The sequence below is a fragment of the Epinephelus moara genome, chromosome 6 (assembly GCF_006386435.1).
Source record: "Epinephelus moara isolate mb chromosome 6, YSFRI_EMoa_1.0, whole genome shotgun sequence".
Lineage (NCBI taxonomy): Eukaryota > Metazoa > Chordata > Actinopteri > Perciformes > Serranidae > Epinephelus > Epinephelus moara.
The window spans coordinates 21359774-21377194 of NC_065511.1; the positions used below are offsets into that span (position 1 = coordinate 21359774).

General features: G+C 39.9%; 4 protein-coding genes across 4 annotated transcripts in view; 1 reads left to right on the forward strand and 3 right to left on the reverse strand.

Annotated features, from left to right (window-relative positions):
* The window catches only part of LOC126391716 (glucocorticoid modulatory element-binding protein 1-like), an 8064-nt gene extending 7996 nt beyond the window's left edge, over positions 1-68 (forward strand). Inside the window, exon 8 of the mRNA XM_050046619.1 lies at positions 34-68. Within this exon, the coding sequence (XP_049902576.1) occupies positions 34-68 (35 nt within the window). The remainder of the gene's footprint in view (positions 1-33) is intronic.
* Positions 69-1293: 1225 nt separating this feature from the next.
* LOC126391740 (chemerin-like receptor 1) lies at positions 1294-4294 on the reverse strand. The gene is made up of 2 exons (XM_050046658.1): positions 4263-4294; positions 1294-3410 (listed from the first exon to the last, which is right to left on the reverse strand). The coding sequence occupies exon 2, from the start codon at positions 3394-3396 to the stop codon at positions 2281-2283; it is 1116 nt and encodes a 371-aa protein (XP_049902615.1). The 5' UTR covers positions 3397-3410; positions 4263-4294; the 3' UTR covers positions 1294-2280.
* Positions 4295-6170: 1876 nt separating this feature from the next.
* Positions 6171-7750, reverse strand: LOC126391905 (chemerin-like receptor 1). Its single transcript, XM_050046908.1, has 2 exons — positions 7720-7750; positions 6171-7297 (listed from the first exon to the last, which is right to left on the reverse strand). The coding sequence occupies exon 2, from the start codon at positions 7281-7283 to the stop codon at positions 6171-6173; it is 1113 nt and encodes a 370-aa protein (XP_049902865.1). The 5' UTR covers positions 7284-7297; positions 7720-7750.
* A 6703-nt stretch (positions 7751-14453) lies between these two features.
* The window catches only part of LOC126391859 (chemerin-like receptor 1), a 4094-nt gene continuing 1126 nt past the window's right edge, over positions 14454-17421 (reverse strand). Inside the window, exon 2 of the mRNA XM_050046826.1 lies at positions 14454-16470. Coding sequence (XP_049902783.1) covers positions 15344-16459 — 1116 coding nt within the window. The 5' untranslated portion in view covers positions 16460-16470 and the 3' untranslated portion in view covers positions 14454-15343. The remainder of the gene's footprint in view (positions 16471-17421) is intronic.

The window sequence follows — 17421 nt, forward strand, 5'->3', positions numbered from 1 at the left end:
AAGTTCTTTTGTTTCGGCCACATTCATCTCCAGTTTACTTACCTGACACCAGTCCTGAGGAGCAGTGACCTGGCTAAAGCGACTCTCTTCATACATGGCATTATCTTCCAGAAGAGGAACAACCAGAGCCGTATCATCTTCATATTTAAACAGCTTGACATTATTGCTGTGGGCAGTCATTTTATTTGTATGAATGTAAAACAGCAGTGGTGACAGCACACAGCCCTGTGGTGCCCCAGTATTTAAAACAAGCTCATCTGAGTAGACCACATCTCCAAATGCCACATTAAAGAGCATCTGCATTTTGGAAAAGAGAAATCTGTGAGTTGTTGAGATAAATAACTGAGCAGTGGAAAGTGGTGACGTCTCATGTTTATCAGTGCTGCATAATGGGTTTTTCCTTTGTGGGTTGAGTTCATGTTTGCTTGAGGTTAGTGTGATTACTTGGTTTCCTGTTTAATTAACACCTGAACATGTAGGCTACATCATTTAATGTCCCCTCTCTCCACCCTGCATCAGGAGCATAAATATAGATAGTGCAAGTGAGGAAGTTGCAGTGGGGCAATTGAGTAATTAAGAATGCCACCTTAAACATATGCCTGAGCTCAAAGAAAAGCTCACATTAAATTAAAGATGATACGCCTCTGAGATGCAAATCTATCTCCATCATGTTTTCTATGATTTTTGTCTTGTAAAATAGTCAGTAGGAACATAACAAAATATGTTATAAAATAAATGCTCATTCACACTAGATAAACTATAAAACTATTCAATTCAATGAATACTTCCTTATTTTCTACTATATTTTTGTCATTTGCATATATGGGATCATGATTACAGGGTCATATGTGCAGTATGTTGACTTTATCCATTGTCAAGTCTCTATTTGATCATGTGACCAGACGATAAGAAAATATGGTAACTAGTTTAGGTGCATAACTTGTAACTAGTGTGCACTAGGGCCCTTTATAATAGGGTGCACTGGGGCCAATTGTAACTACCTTAATGCCACTGCTCTGCATCATGTTACAAGAAAGTCACAGCAGCATTTACCATCAGAAAGAATAACGCAGCTAAGTCAGTCACACATTTCTTAAAGGTGCATGGAGAACTTCCTTTGAGTTGAAATAGACTTTGAAATGTAAAACAGGTCACTCTGCTGGTCAGTTATTATTATAAAGAAAGACAGATGATCAATAACAACATGTATATTCTGTGATCGGCAACTTGGTAGTTAGAATAAATTTTCTTGAGGTGTTATCAGATCAGGTGTCATGGATGGGAAACAGACATGTTTAAATCATATTTTAATGATGGAAAATAATGAGAGCAAGAAAAATTACAATGACAATCATTATCATCATTTATAATTCAAATAGAAATACAATAAAATACATGAGAATAAGCTTTTACAGATAACTTCATGTTACATATCCCAATATTCATATCCACAGTCATTCAAAGAATAGGTGGGCCATTCCTTTCCTGTGGTGTTACTGTATGCTGTCTAAGGGGTCAGGAATGATGGTAAACTCATGTAGCAATGTCATGAAAACCTTACAACTACTACCATGGGATAGGTCACAGTAACAATAGAGGTATTACTACACTATCTGGTATTTACAGGCACGTGTGTGAAAATTATTTGCTATGTACACTTACAGCATTTGTTTATTCATGTCATGGATAACTTCATACCACAGCATCAATAACCGACTTTTCAGTTTTGACCCAGTTAGGGCCAAACAAAAACCAAAAGACCAGACTAAGCCAACAAGCGATTGCTGCTTTATGAATATATTAAGCTCAAAGCAGCTAGAGTGAGTATTTATTAGACTTGCATTTGATTGTCCTTGAGTAAAAATAAAAAATATGCAATAAAATGTTTATAAAAGCACCCAGGGTGCACCATGAGAAAAAGGGAGATATACAGTGGGAAAATTACCATACAGACTAAAAGAGGAAATGACAATACAAAACCTCAACCCCCCCAAAAAGTGCAGATCAGCCAAGAGGTGGTTTCTGTGGGGGGTGCCATGTTGCTCACATCCTGGTGGTAAAGGACGTTGGGTAGCTTGAGGTGGGGACAATGCTGTACAAAATGAACTTGCTATCAGCCTGATTGTGTAAAATCTATATTCAGTAAAAATCTGTTCTGTAAGGTAATTTACAGTCTGATATATTCTATAACAAAATAAGGTTTTTTTATATTCTGTCACATTTGTGAAGATCATTTGCACATTTTCAGTATTTGTTTCTTCAAGGCTGTCACTGACAGCCTTATACTTCAGTATTAAGAGCTGACATCTCAGCGCTCTGCCTGGTGTCCATTGACTTTGAGTCAGTGTGAGAGCAAGAAACGTCTTCCTGGAAGGCCCTTTCAAATACACTCAGGATGGATTTGCAGACCTTATCCTTATAATCTCGGCCCATGAACACATACAGCAGTGGGTTCAGGCAACTGTTGATAAAAGCCAGGTTGGTTACTAGGGGAGTACCGACAGTAAAGGCATAGACTATTGTTTCAGTGCGAGAAGCAGGATTGGGATAGACCATCTCAATTAAAGCCATGATGTGATAGGGAGCCCAGCACAGGAAAAAAGTGATGATCACTGCAGCGATGATCTTAAAGGGGCGACTTGACTGGCTGGCCAGGGTGCGGTTTCTTCTGATTCGATGGATTATCACAGCATAGCAGGAGACAATGACAGTGAAGGGGACAACAAATCCCAGGACGAAGCGTGTAATGATCACAGCCCGATGACGAAACTGTCGCAGCTGATTCACAGATGGTGTTTTATAGTCATCAGAAAGGGCAAAATTGTAGATGCAGATAGTGACGCCATTGCTGAATGATAGAGTGTCCCTGAAGATGAAGTATGGGGCGCTGAGAATCAGAGCCAGTATCCAAACACCCAGACTCATGAATGACGCCTTGCGTACATTGCGATGGTTCTGGGCCCAGACGGGCCACACCACAGACACACATCTGTCCACACTGATCACCACCAGAATGTAGACACTGGCAAAGATGTTCAGTAAGTTCAGTCCGCCGCCCAGTTTGCACATGAACTTGCCGAAAGGCCAGTGAAATTTCAAAGCTGTGTACGCAACACTCAGAGGCAGAAATGCTGTGAAGAGGAAGTCGGCCACAGCGAGGTTGAGAAACCAAACTGTGTTAACTGTTTTCTTCATCTTGAATCCGGTCACCCAGATAACTACTCCATTCCCGAGCACACCAAGAACAAAGGCCAGGGAGTAAACAATGACAGACATGATGTTGAGAGACTTTCTCAGCTCAGCATAGTTGTCTGAAGACATAGGAACATTTTTTCCAGACACATGTGTTGCATTGATGTGATAGGAGTGATTGGAAGCAGTAGCGTTCATCTCCATCGTTGTCCTGAGACCTGCAATGGTAACAGATAGATAAGATCTATACATGACTTAAACTAATCTTATAGCAATTTCAGTCCTAGGCGGTAACTTCATGTTAACATTTCATTTTCAGGTAGATAGGTTAGGGAGGAGGAAGTGGATATTATCTCCCTCACATATTCCAATGGCTTTTGGCTGATACACCACTGATCGTGATGTATGCATCCCTTATTAGCCCATGCATGAAATCATCATGAATCATATGCATTAGTTATATGCATATGTATGTGTGTATTTTTGGTTCATTTCATTTCACATTTAAAAACTTTCTGCATAAAGCTTAATTGCCTATAGTGTAAACTTCTTCCAACTTCTTTTCGGACATGTAACACATTGTTTAGGTTTATTGCTTATGGTGCTTTAAGGTCATTTTTGCATGTTTTTAATTTAATTTTGTTAGTTTTTTTTGTTTGTTTTGTTGTTTTTTTGCACATGTTTGAAAAAAAAAACTTTCATTCATTCATAGCACATGCTTCTGGAAATGAAAAAGGAAATTCAATGTACATAAAGGAAGAAAATGTGATGATACTGTAGGCCTGTGATTTGTAGATACAGCCTTTATTTATCAGTTTGACAGCAGCTTCCCTGACAAACTGATCTTCAACATTCCTTGTTCATGTAGAAAAGCAACTGATTTCCTGTCGGCTGACTTTATTAGTCATTAGAGTGAGTGCCAATGATATTAAATTTCAGTTTTGTGTTTATGAGGGTAACTATAGCAAACATTAGATGCCTTTATTTGTCTGTTTTATTTTATTATTTTAATTAATCTTGCACAGATTCAAATTCAGAGCATAACACATAACAACAGCAGCTTTCCTTACCTTTTGTAAAGTTCTTAAGTTGAATGAGGACGTGCAGCACTTTTAGCTGTGGTCAAGATCTGACAGGTTTATAAGACTGCAGAGATATGTCACGTCACGAGGCTGGATCACGTGTAACATGCCTCCCACATTTATACGTTTTTTTTCTTTAATACTTCCTCTAACAAATTCCTCTTGTGTTGCAAGTGTCAGAAACTTGCAAAAAAGTAAAAAGTCCACTTTTTACTTTTTGCAATTATAATTAGGCTGTTATTTAGCCTAAAATATGATTAGTTATTAATTGAACTTCTTCTGTACATTAATTCTTAAATGTTTTCCTTTGTTACAAAGACATACAGGATCTGTGATGTCATGCCTCGTTGTCTGGAAATTCATTGTTCAATAAAACTGTGAAAGCAGCGACATCTCCTCATGTCTACCATAATATATTCTTCTCTTTGTTGGTCAAGCTCACGCTTACTCAAGGTATAAACTATGCTGCATATCAAGATCAATGCCTGCAAACAAAATAGATGTTAAGTAAGACTATATCTTTTCCTAGCATTTTATTAGAATTTATTTTGTAATTTTGCACACATCTAGGTTACCTGCATGTTCTTTTCTGTCAGCACCCTGTTTCACACTTTACTCAGATCTCCTCTGAAAATACAGAAAAGCACCTGAAGCGCAGCTGCTATCATTAGTGTGTTTAAGAAAGGCCATTAGTCCAAAAATACATCTCATACTCTACACTGTGAAGATCAAAATGTTTTCATGTTCTTCTTTCCTCCATGAATAAAGAGTGTAAAATGTATATCTATTCTGGAAATTACATTTTTTCATGACTTAAAGTTTATTGGATTACAAATGTTCCAATAACACCAAACAACATCAGAACTTATACTAATAGATAAAATAAAAGCAAATAAACCATAGTAATATAAACAATAAACTAGGGTAAATCAAAAATAACAGTATTAACATGACATGTAATTTGTCAGATTCCATCTGTACCGCTGTTAAATGTCCACTCATAGTCCTAAAAGGTGAGCGTCATGTTTCCTTCGGCTGCGCCATCGCCCCATCCACCCAACTGCGTTCATTACAATCAAGAGCTGTACGTGCTACAGACAAAATTTACTTGTATGTTTACAAATACACATAACATTTTGTAACAAACATATCAGTATAAGCAAGCCATGTATTTTATGAGCCTGGCACTTAGCAAAATCACTCCCCCCACATGCTCAGAAAAATGCGTTCACCGGCACCGCTGGAAATTACATTTTTAAAAACAAGGAGAGAAAACTGGAGCACACACAACTGATATTTCAGCCATACATTGCTTGAGTGTGAATGCAGAACCTCTCTGACTTGAACTTTAGGATGTAAAACATGTCCCTCTGCTGATCAGTGAATATACTGGAAAAAGGCTTTAATGATAAAAAAGAAAATCTAACACTAACAAAATGTACATATTGTGACCGGCAAGTCCGTAAATACTCCTGAGGCGTTATAGATGAGTTGTGTGTGTGATACATACAAACATCCCTCGCTCTGTGTCCACAGTGGCCTATGTATCAGTGATACATTATGTTAAATGAATGATTATACTAAACCATAACCAATCAAAGACATTAGAATTAAGTTTTATAGACAAGTATGTCACATATCACAGTATTGATTTGCACATTCAACAAAGAATAAGTGGGCCATTCATTTCCCGTGGTTTTACTGTATGTTGTCTAAGGGTTGAGGAATAATGGCAAACTAACTAATGAAAACTGTACAATTGTTACCATAAGATCACTGTTAGCTCATACCATGTAGGTACTCACACCACTAAAACATGCATGTTATTGACAATTACATATGTGTGAAAATTACGTGCTATTCAATTGTACAGTATTTGTTTATTTATTGATAATCTTATACCACAGCATCATGCACTGACTTGCTTCGACTGGTGACTGCAGACTTTTTGTAGGTGTTAGCGCGAGACATGTCCTCCTGGAAGGCAATCTCCAAAACATTCAGGATGGATTTATGAACTCTGTCTTTGAAATCTCGGCCCATGAAGACATACAGCAGTGGGTTCAGGCAGCTGTTGAGAAAGGCCAGACTCTTTGCAAAAGGAGTACCAATAACGATAACATGCTCTAATGTTTCACTCGCGTGGTTAGGCATGTATTTCACTGCCTCAATTAAAGCCATGATGTGATAAGGAGTCCAGCACAGGAAAAAAGTGGTGATAACTGCAGCGATGATCTTAAAAGGGCGACTTGACTGGCTGGCCAGGGTGCGGTTGCTTCTGATTCGATGGATTATCACAGCATAGCAGGAGACAATGACAGTGAAGGGGACAACAAATCCCAGGAAGAAGTGGCTGATGATCATGGCCTGATGACGAAACTGTCTCAGCTGATTCACAGACGGTGTTTCATAGTCATCAGAAAATGCAAAGTTGTATAAGCAGTTGATGGTGTCGTCATCGTACATTGAGGAGCCAGTGTCCCTGAAGATGAAGTATGGAGCGCTGAGAATCAGAGCCAGTATCCAAACACCCAGACTCACAAATGACGCCTTCTGCACACTTCGGTGGTTCTGGGCCCAGACGGGCCACACCACAGACACACATCTGTCCACACTGATCACCACCAGAATGTAGACACTGGCAAACATGTTCAGGGAGCTTACAGTGCCATGAAGTTTGCACATGAATCTGCCGAAAGGCCAGTGAAAATCCAAAGCTGTGTAGGTCACACTCAGGGGCAGGAATGCTGTGAAGAGGAAGTCGGCCACAGCGAGGTTGAGGAACCAAACTGTGTTAACTGTTTTCTTCATCTTGAATCCGGTCACCCAGATAACCACTCCATTCCCGGGAACACCAAGAACAAAGGCCAGGCAGTAAACAACGAGAGACATGGAGTGGAGAGACTTTCTGAGCTCAGCATACTCGTCGTCTTCATACAGAGAGTCATTTGCATCGGATACATCAGTGGCATCGATGTAATAGAAAGGGGTAGTGGTAATTTTCTCCATTTTTGTCTTTAGAGCTGCAATGACAGCATGAAAAAAATTACTTGTTTGTTTTCACACACACACACACACACACACACACACACACACACACACACACACACACGCATGAAATGAATACAAGTTTTGGAAAAGATGGGTCATCAGAATCTATGCACATTAAACCACTTTCCCCTTCTTAAACAAAACAAAGGCTAATATAAACTACTGTACAGTATATGAAGTATATGGACCTAATTATCAGTTTAACAGTAACTCAGCATCCTTTAGGTCTAAAAGAATCCATCTCCATCAACAAAAACCAAAACAAACAAACAAAATAAACAGGAAAAGCATTAAGTTCTCTGAAATAAAAAGCATTTTTTAAAAATATAATCCAAAGGCAAGGGGTTTGTCATGGTATAGCTTCATCTTCATTTTAATGTCTGGTTTACATTACCTTTCTCAGAGTTCGCCGGTTGGATGAGGATATGTCTGCAGCAGCCGTAACCCTAGTAAAACTCTGACAGGATAATGAAAGCATGCTCCTGATAAGAATACTCAGTGATGTTGTCGTCACATTTAGGCTGGTCCACATGTAACACGTAGTGATTCATAAAAAACAAAAATTATGTATTCTCAAACGTTCTCATGAAAAATTCCAGTTGTTTGGCAAATCCACTTTCTTCAGTGATTATTATTATGAATATTTGATGGTTATCTATACAATGTATTTCTGTAATGTTAATTCCTTTGTGTGTTGTCATTTATGTCTTTCTTGAATTGGCCTATTTATATTTTGTGAATTAGACACGTAAGGATCTATAATCGGTAGGTGGGAAATGGTGGGGCAACAACTACATTGGACAGATGCAAAACAAGAAAATGACTCAGTTTTAGAAAATGGTTTTGGGTGGTCTCTCCGGACCATCTCTGAGCCCCTGGAGCATGTGGGCCTGGGTGTTTTGTCATCAAGACCATGCTCCTCTTAGCCCTCTTCACGCAGCACATGCACATGCTTTGGTTGTGCATGCTACCACCTGAATTGCCTCGAGTAATCTGTCATAGGGTGCCAAGGCAGTGCCTCAGTGGAATAAAGTAATATGATGGTGAGTTTGAACTCATAGAACTGGAATTACATTTAGGTAACATCTATTTTAGTGTAGGCCAATGTACAGACATTCAGCAGAGCCGTAGCCAAGATTTTAGCAACACTGAGGTCATGAGTGCAATGAGCTTTTTATTTTGTTAGAGATTATTAACTTGGTCAGCTGATCAGTTATCTTCATTTTCTAGATACTGTGTTGCTGTGTCAACCTCTTCTCCACCATGGCTGATATAAATACTGTTCAGCCATTTTTATTACAATTTGCCAAATTTTCCCTCTAGGCCTAAATAAAGTTTTATCTTATTTTATTTTGCCTAAAGTAATTTAATTGAAATATATCAATAAAATACCACACATGTGTTTCTAATTGCAGAATGTAAACTTTTTCACACAACCCCATCTCACTCCGAAGTTGTTGAAATCCAACACTTGGGCAGTGACTTGCGGCGTCAGACACACAAGAATGAGACGAGAACAAAAATAAGGCAGCCAAAGTCCAAAGTGGGCAGGTGGGAGGGGTGGTGGATGGGTCCAACAGCCACTGGCTTTCACCCAGGAGGTCGGTGTTTGCTTCCTGTAACTGTACAGCCAGACCTTGTTCATTTTTCCTAAACCCAACCACATGCTTATGTTGGCTAAACGTAACCATGTGTGTTTGCTGTTGAAGGAGAAAAGTGTCAATTCGGGAAGTTGTATCAACATAGCGCATTAATCTTGAAAGAGACTGTATGCAATCTCTACATTTCCTGTGAAAACTTAGGTGTATTTTGAACAGACATTGCAAGTAACAAGCCAAAGTTGACATGACGCCCCACTACGTCAGCAACCAACACACTCATGTTACCTTGCAAATCAGATCTGGACGTGGAAAGTCCATGACCAAACATCGATATGTGATGAGGTTGGAGTGAGATTGTGTTGCCCCACAATGCTACAGCCCTCAAATTTCCAGAGATAATACTGAGGGCATCAGTGTCCCCAATGTCAGCTTCAGTCCTGCGCCATGTCTAACTAATGTAAGTGCTGCTTTGCTTCAAGATATATTACAGTACATTTCTTGCTCTGAGTTGTCTGCCTTTTTCAAATAGCACACAGTAGAGCCTCTGTCCTTTGGGACTCCCTAAAAGAGAAATCAACAAGTAACCAAACAATTTCAATGCTTAAAATTATGGGTTGTTAGATGACCGTGGATTGATGTGGATTATACTTGCTTGATGTGGAGTGTAATTGCACCATGTTACTGTTTGAAACTGTTTGAATTTGCAGCACTTCCCATTAATTGAGGGCTGCCAAGCAGTTTGACACTCTCTTTTTGCTACCCTTCACATAACCGTTTCCAATGTTAATCCATCCCTGCAAGCAAAAGAGATCTGAGGTAAGAATATATGTATATCTGAGAAATTATTAGAATCAATGGAAGCATTAGGGGAATTTCACAAGTCTAGGTTATGAACAGTTTCTTCCTGTCAGCATCTCCGTTTATCTTATTTCCTCTGAAACTTAGAAACACACATGTGCAACTGATATCTTTAGAAACTACTCCTAAGTTTAGTCAAGCACAAAACCTTCCCTCCAAACAAGACTGATAGTTTATATCAGGCAAACAAATCAAATTACACAACAGTATGGCCTTGGCTAAAATGTTCGCACAATTCACTCACAGTTTTGAATGGCTCTTCTTTTTTATTTAACGGTGACAGAGGATTTAAATAATACTTTTCACATTAAAGATTACATTGTTAAATTGTACAGGAGGATCTAAATATTTTCATTAGTTTCCCCCCAAACTGTCCAAACAATTCCACTAATAAGACCAACACATCTGTCGTAAAGGTTACCCAACTGAGATTATCAGAACACTATCTATTCAGGGTGTGAAAAGCTATTGGCAGTAACTGAGTTGTTCTCGAAATATTCAAATAAAATCATAACTGACTAATGAGGTACCCACTTTGCTAACTAGAATGCACTGCCGCACACTTTATTATTTTAATTTCAAATTAATTTCCAGCCTTTAAAAGCACAAAAAGTTTGCTGTCCTCGGTCTGAGAAGCACCTGATTCTGCAAATTCTGCACATTACAGGATGCTGCATGGAGAATCTCTGTTTGACCTGGCCTACACTTATATGTAGAACATTTCCCTCTGTTAATTTTATCAAGACAGTCTACAATAATGATAATAAAGATCATCAACAACAAAAAGTATATTGTGTATCCAGTTCTGGTGAGTAGTGAACTCAATGTAGGCTAATTAAACTGGTAATTTAATCACATTAAATTTGCAAAAAAACAACAACATTTTAATCAGTAATAAATATGAGACAGGACTCTGAGATATATGTTAAAGGTACTGTTACTTTTTTCATGTCTTTATCCTTTTTTATTGCTAATGGGTGAATGGATTGTTACATAACTTAAGAACTGAGACCTACCCCGACTCTCGGTCGCCTGCAGCCTGTGGATTAGCTTCAATGTTAAGGACCTGGGCCTAATTTTTTGTGGAAAATCCAAACAATGGGATAAAATGTAACCTTCAGTAACCCAGAAAGCCCTCAAGGCAAACTTCTCCCAACAATGTGCTGCATCACTTTTCAGCTCAGCCACAGTGTGCAACAGTAACATAAGCTAAAAGATGGAGTCCGCTGATGTCAACAAACGACCAACACCCACCACAACACAGAGCCCACACATGCTGTGTTTCTGTTATAAAATTTTTGCAGCTGCAGCCCGGGGAGGGACCTTCACTTACTGTTGAGGTTTGCACTGGCTTAATTTGAGCTGTTACAGACCCTGACTGAACGTCCGGAGCTGCCGTCGTCTACCTAAATTTTGTCTCATTTGGGGTTTGATAAACAGTAAATTCATCAAATTCAGTACCTCATATCACAAATTAAATGCTAGAGGAAACACTAGCATGTGAAATATATTGTGATATTGTGGTTTCAGCTGGCTAATGTTAGCTGAGGTTGGCTTGCTTTGTAACACGAACGTATTGCTGGCTAGCAAACGTAAAAAAATACTGTCTTTAGTGGATAGCGTCGGCTAATTCATCTAAACCCCCGGGGCTGGTTCGCTAATTATTTTATCAGCCACAAAGCAACCAAGTGTTACCGGCTCACCCTTTTTACCCTTTACGGGTGTTGGCGTTGTGGGTAACCTGTAAGGGTGTGACGTGTGCTTTGTGTGTATGAAGGGAAGTGGCTCTCTTGGGGTGTCATGGTGAAGATGGCAGGTGGCAAAGAGTGATAATAGTCAGCAGAATAAAGTGTGTAGATGAGCTCAGGGCTAGGTTTTAACCTGAGAAGGCTGTGTTTGTTGTTTTGTGGTGAAGACTGCAATAAAGCCACTGTTGGTGAACAACACCCGAACGCCTTGCCATTCTTCCTTCTGCAGAGTGGTCCACACCGCTAGAAGCTGGTTACCACCTAATAATGAGCCAAGCTAAAATTTATATTAATAAGCCAACGCGTTTCCAACTATGGTTCAGAGATGGTAAGCTGTCACTGAGGAGGTGAGGTTGATGTGTTGGACCTCCATTATAGGCCACGTGCCACCTACTGCTCTACCCGGGCAGGTCCCTCCCCACCCTTTCAGGGACGCTTCTGTGAGCACCGCAATGTGGGAGATCACTTGTCCCAGTAGTGTTCCCTGCAACAGGTGTTGTGGGAACCCTCAGTTTGTCAGGTCGTCTTGTGCTGAGGGCGGACTGGGAACCAAGTGTTGCTCATGCTTCTTGGCATCCAAGAGACGGCTGGTAAACCACCTCTGCAGGCATCACCTGTGCAGTACCCCCACCTGGTCTTTAGTTTCTGGAAGGCAGGTGTCTGACCGATGGACATTGTATACAAAACCAAAGGTGACATTCCTTGCACTTTCCAAGAATTGTGTCACAGCCTGGCTCAAAAGTTGTGATAAAAACAGGAGACAAAACGAGCTGGCTGCCAAGAATAATACCTTATTAACAAAAACATGAATTTAATAATACAATGTATACCGTCAGTAAGTCAGTAATGAAAGCATGTGTGAATGTGTGTCAGTGTATGTGAATAACAGAGACAAAAAACAGGCACAGTCCTCAGGTCGTGAGAGAGCGATACTGACAAAGGAGGGGGTATTTACCCCAGCACACACACACACCAGGTTCACTTGTGGCCCAATCAGTTGACGCCCTCCTCTCAGCTCTTGCAACACAAAAGATGAAGCACCAGCAACACAGCCATGTAGTGCATGGGAGTCTGCCGCCCCCCCCCCCCCCCCCCATAAATCTGTGTTCCTTTAGTGAATCCCGACAGATGATCAAACAACAATGATTACGACTACTGTATACAATGTAACAGGGTGCTATTCAGCTGTAGGTTATGTACAATTTACTTTTAATCATCATTTCCTTGTTTTACAACCAGTTTACGAGCTTAGTATGATTGCAAAAAGAGGAACCAACGCATTAATCTGTGGTTTGCGCAACACAAGGAGTGAAAGAATGTCAGTGGGTTATGGTCTGTGCAGACAACAAGAGGAACACCAGAGTCAACTTAAACTCCAAATTGTTGCCCCCACAAGAGCAAGAGTCTCCTTCTGTATGACAGAAAAATATAACTGCTACGAATTAAATTTCCTAGAGAGAAAATTCACAGAATGCTCAACAGTTTTCATCAGACTGAGGCAACATAGCCCCTGCACCTGCATCGCTGGCATCCACCTGTAGCTCGAATAGAAGATCCATGCAAGGCGCTACAAGGACAGGAGGAGGAGAGCACAACACAGATATAACATTTCAAAAGCTTGCTTGCGACTCTGACTAAATGTACATTAATGCACTAATGTGCTCTAGCTTCCAACAGATCTGTCAGGGGAGCTACCACAGTTGAAAAATTCAGACAGAAACTGAGATAATACCCCACCAGCTCTAAAAACCACATGAGCGCCATCTTGGTTATGGGCACTGGATACTGCTGAATGGCGGCCACCTTTGCCTGTACCGGCCTTACCTGCCCCTGCCCCACTACCATACCAAGGGAGGTGAAAGTAGCCTCGGTGAACTCACAATTCGCCAGGTTAAATGTCAAATGTGTGTCACACAGTCGGCCAGACAGCTTCCTGATGTATTTTACTTTTTTGTTTTATGACCTGTGAACAAGTGGGCGCTTTTTGAAACTAACTCAGTAGAGTGGCATTTTATGCTGGTGTGTGGCTTTTCGCATAATAATTTGCTAGAAAACTGTATCACAAATACATTGTCAATTTGTTTTGTAACCAAACTAGATTTGCTGTAGATCAACTTCTTTCAAGATAAACTAATCAGCAGTAGAATCAGAAGTAGTTTCCCCAACACTGCATGTATCTAAAGTATGCATCATAATACTGGAGAAAGAGATTTCAGGCAAATGCTGTGTCGCCTACTTCTGTACTTACATTTAATATTTTGAGTGCATAAGTCCGTTCACCCTGAGAAGTACAGAAAATGCAGTGCACTATGAGTACCTGGATGGTGCACTCAAAACGGTCAAGAAGTTGAGTGTGGAACTATGGACACTTCTCGCCCTTAATGGTCGCCATCTTGGCTACGCAGCGAAAGGGGAGGGACCACTTTTCAAACTAGAAATAGCGTCTGAGGACTGTGCGACCGTGAACATTGTACAAATACATGTGTTTTTTGCACTAATCACCACTATACTGTTGACAGGTATAAGCCAGCAGTATGTTTATTGGGTTAATTTAGCAGTCTGTAATGATTTGGTACCACAAACGATAATGCGAATGCTAATGCTAGTTTGCTAACTAGCTAATTTGCGGTCATCATTTGCGGTGAGTGCACAACGGCCGTGTTTGGTTTGAGACAACACTACCCTGTCGAAATTCGAGCACTACGCCAATGACTACATAGTGCACATTGTATACTACATAGAAGTGCAGTAACAGAAGTATGTGATTTGAGACACACCAATAGTCTTTTGTGACATTATGATGTGATTATAAACATCACAGACAGAAAGCAGTGAAGTCAAAGTACATTTTTTTAATGGAAAATAATTAGAACAAGAAAAAATTGCATCATCATATTCAACTGTGATTCAAATAAAAACAAAATCAAATATATTAAGTAAAGCTTTTACAGACAGGTTGCTACATCTCACAATTTTCTACCTGCCTAAGACAAGGAAACTATAAGAATGCCACATTATAAACATAAACTGTAAGTGACTTCCATATTGACTGATTAGAATATATTAGCCTCCTCTTACAAAACATTAAAACAATTATGTTCATCAACCAGCAGTCCATCTTAACTTCTCATGGTATTGGTACACAAAATGTAGATTGACGGCCTCCAGGTGCTCCGTACACTAACAATTCAGCTCCAAATGAAAAATAGTGGCAATATTAAAATACAAGATCTACATCCACAGTTGGAACAGATATAAATAACATGGGGCTTGTATTGTTTGCGTGATTTCTTTGCTGTCACATACAAGCAAGGAAATGGTGACTGCAATCTGTTGTGTAAGGGACAGATGGAAAAAAACACAAAGCTCCCTTTGTCAACAAACCCTATTTTTGTGGCTTGTGTTACACAAATTTGAATTTAAACTCATGTAATACCAATTTTGAAATAACTGCTGAGTCCTTTTGTTTAGGAAATTACATTTTACAATCATCTTTAGCTCTGTAAAATGTAATTTCCTAAACAAAAGGAAATGACATTTTACAGTCATCTTTAGTTCTGTATTGGTACAGACTGAAGGCACTGTTGTAATTCAAGGAGCAAATAACAACATCACTGTGCAGATCTCTTGTGGCCATTTGTTCTGTATGATTAAAAACATCCCACTACCACCTTATCCAACAAAGGTTTAGCTCACAAAAGGCATTACAGTTTATTGTCTAATATAACCATCGACTAATTCCATCAGAATGTAAACACTCAGGCTGTAGTTACATGGTTTAAATATTTGTTTTTTCACGTCATGGACTGTCTTATACTGCAGTATTATGAGCTGATGTCTCTTTGCTCTGACTGGTGTCCGCTGACTTTGCGTCAGTTTGAGAGCCAGAAACCTCTTCCTGAAATGCAGTCTCTAATATTTTCATGATGGATTTGCGGACTTTATCCTTGAAATCTTGGGCCATGAACACATACAGCAGTGGGTTCAAGCAGCTGTTGATATAGGCCATGCCGGTGGTTAGTGGGATCCCAATAGTGGTGACATTGAATAATGTTTCACTTTGATAAGCAGGTATGAAGTTTACTAATTCAATTAAAGCCATGATGTGATAAGGAGCCCAGCACAGGAAAAAAGTGGTGATGACTGCAGCGATGATCTTAAAGGGGCGACTTGACTGGCTGGCCAGGATGGGGTGTTCTCTGATTCGATGGATTATCACAGCATAACAGAAGACAATGACAGTGAAGGGGACAACAAATCCCATTAGGAAGCGGGTGATGGTCATGGCCTGATGACGAAACTGTCGCAGCTGATTCACAGATGGTGTTTCATCATCTTTACAGAGGAAAAGGCTGTATAAGCAGTGGATAATGTCTTTATTGTTTTGTGAAGGTTCAGTGTCCCTGAAGATGAAGTATGGAGTGCTGAGAATCAGAGCCAGTATCCAAACACCCAGACTGACAAACGATGCCTTGCGTACATTTCGATGGATCTGGGTCCAGATGGGCCACACCACAGATACATATCTGTCCACACTGATCACCATCAGAATGTAGACACTGGCAAACATGTTCAGGGAGATTAATGTGCTGTTCAGTTTGCATATGAACTCGCCAAAAGAACCGTGGAAATCCAAAGCCAGGTACGCCACATTCAGGGGCAGAAACGCTGTGAAGAGGAAGTCGGCCACAGCGAGGTTGAGGAACCAAACTGTGTTCACTGTTTTCTTCATCTTGAACCCGGTCACCCAGATAACAACTCCATTCCCGAGCACACCAACAACAAAGGCCAGGCAGTAAACAATGAGAGACATAGTGTGGAGAGAGCTTCCCAGCTCAGCATGCTTGTTGATAGAATTAGAGCCATTTTTTCCAGACACATCTGTTGTATTGATGTGATAGGAAGGGGGAGTGTTCTTTTCCATCATTGTCCTCAGACCTGCAAAGGCAACATGAAGAAGCAATATACAGTATTACTGTTTTACCATTCTATCCTATATATGCCCCTCTGCTGAATAATTTTTCACATCACAGATTTATCTTGCCATGTTTTTGAAAAAATGTTTCTAAGTTCTGCAAGTCTTGATTTAAAGTTTAACAAAATCAAACATAGTTGAAGCAAGCGTTATTATTATTATTTTTTCTTCATCTAGAGTGTTACTGTCTATAATTTAATGCACTGAAAGTTGCACTCATTAATCTTAAATTAATACTTAATTTTCAGCACATTTTGAATCCATCAGTGAGGACAACTGTTTGAAATGAACTAAAAAAAATATTTGAATGAGCAAAGTGATGAAAGTAAGTTGCACCTCTGGAATATAAAACAAAATTCATGCACTTCTCCAGATCTAATGACAACAATAACAATAATACATGATACACAGGGCCTGTATCACGAAGCGAGATCAACCTTTCCTGGGTTACCCAGACCTATCCTGGGTTGACTAACCCTAACAATGGCAATCAGGATAATCGGTATCACGACGCTGGATATCAACTCGGAAACTCAACCCAGAGTTGCTTTATCAAGAGCCGTGAACGCGCACGCAGCAGACCAATCACAATCATGAGAGAAGCGCAGCGTCACTGAGCGTCACTGAGCGTCGTATGTGAGGGGGAAAAACAGTAGGCCTATTTCTCATGTGAGGATCAGAGATTAATTCTACTAAAATATGAGGAGGAGAAAAGCAACATTAGAAATATGAGGAGGAGAAAAGCAACATTAGAGAAAAGGCCAACGCCGTGGCAGCTGCAGGAGGAGGAATTATGCGTGGCAACGCATAACGGGATGAATAATGTTTAGTTTTAGTTTAGATTAGTTTATTTGCACATAATGTTAAAAACAGACAGTATAACATTTACAAGATTAAAAAAAGAAAAGTGCCGG

Excerpts from the sequence above, each read along its gene's own strand:
- LOC126391905 (XM_050046908.1), bottom strand. The coding sequence starts at position 7,283 with ATGGAGAAAATTACCACTACCCCTTTCTATTACATCGATGCCACTGAT.
- LOC126391740 (XM_050046658.1), bottom strand. The coding sequence starts at position 3,396 with ATGGAGATGAACGCTACTGCTTCCAATCACTCCTATCACATCAATGCA.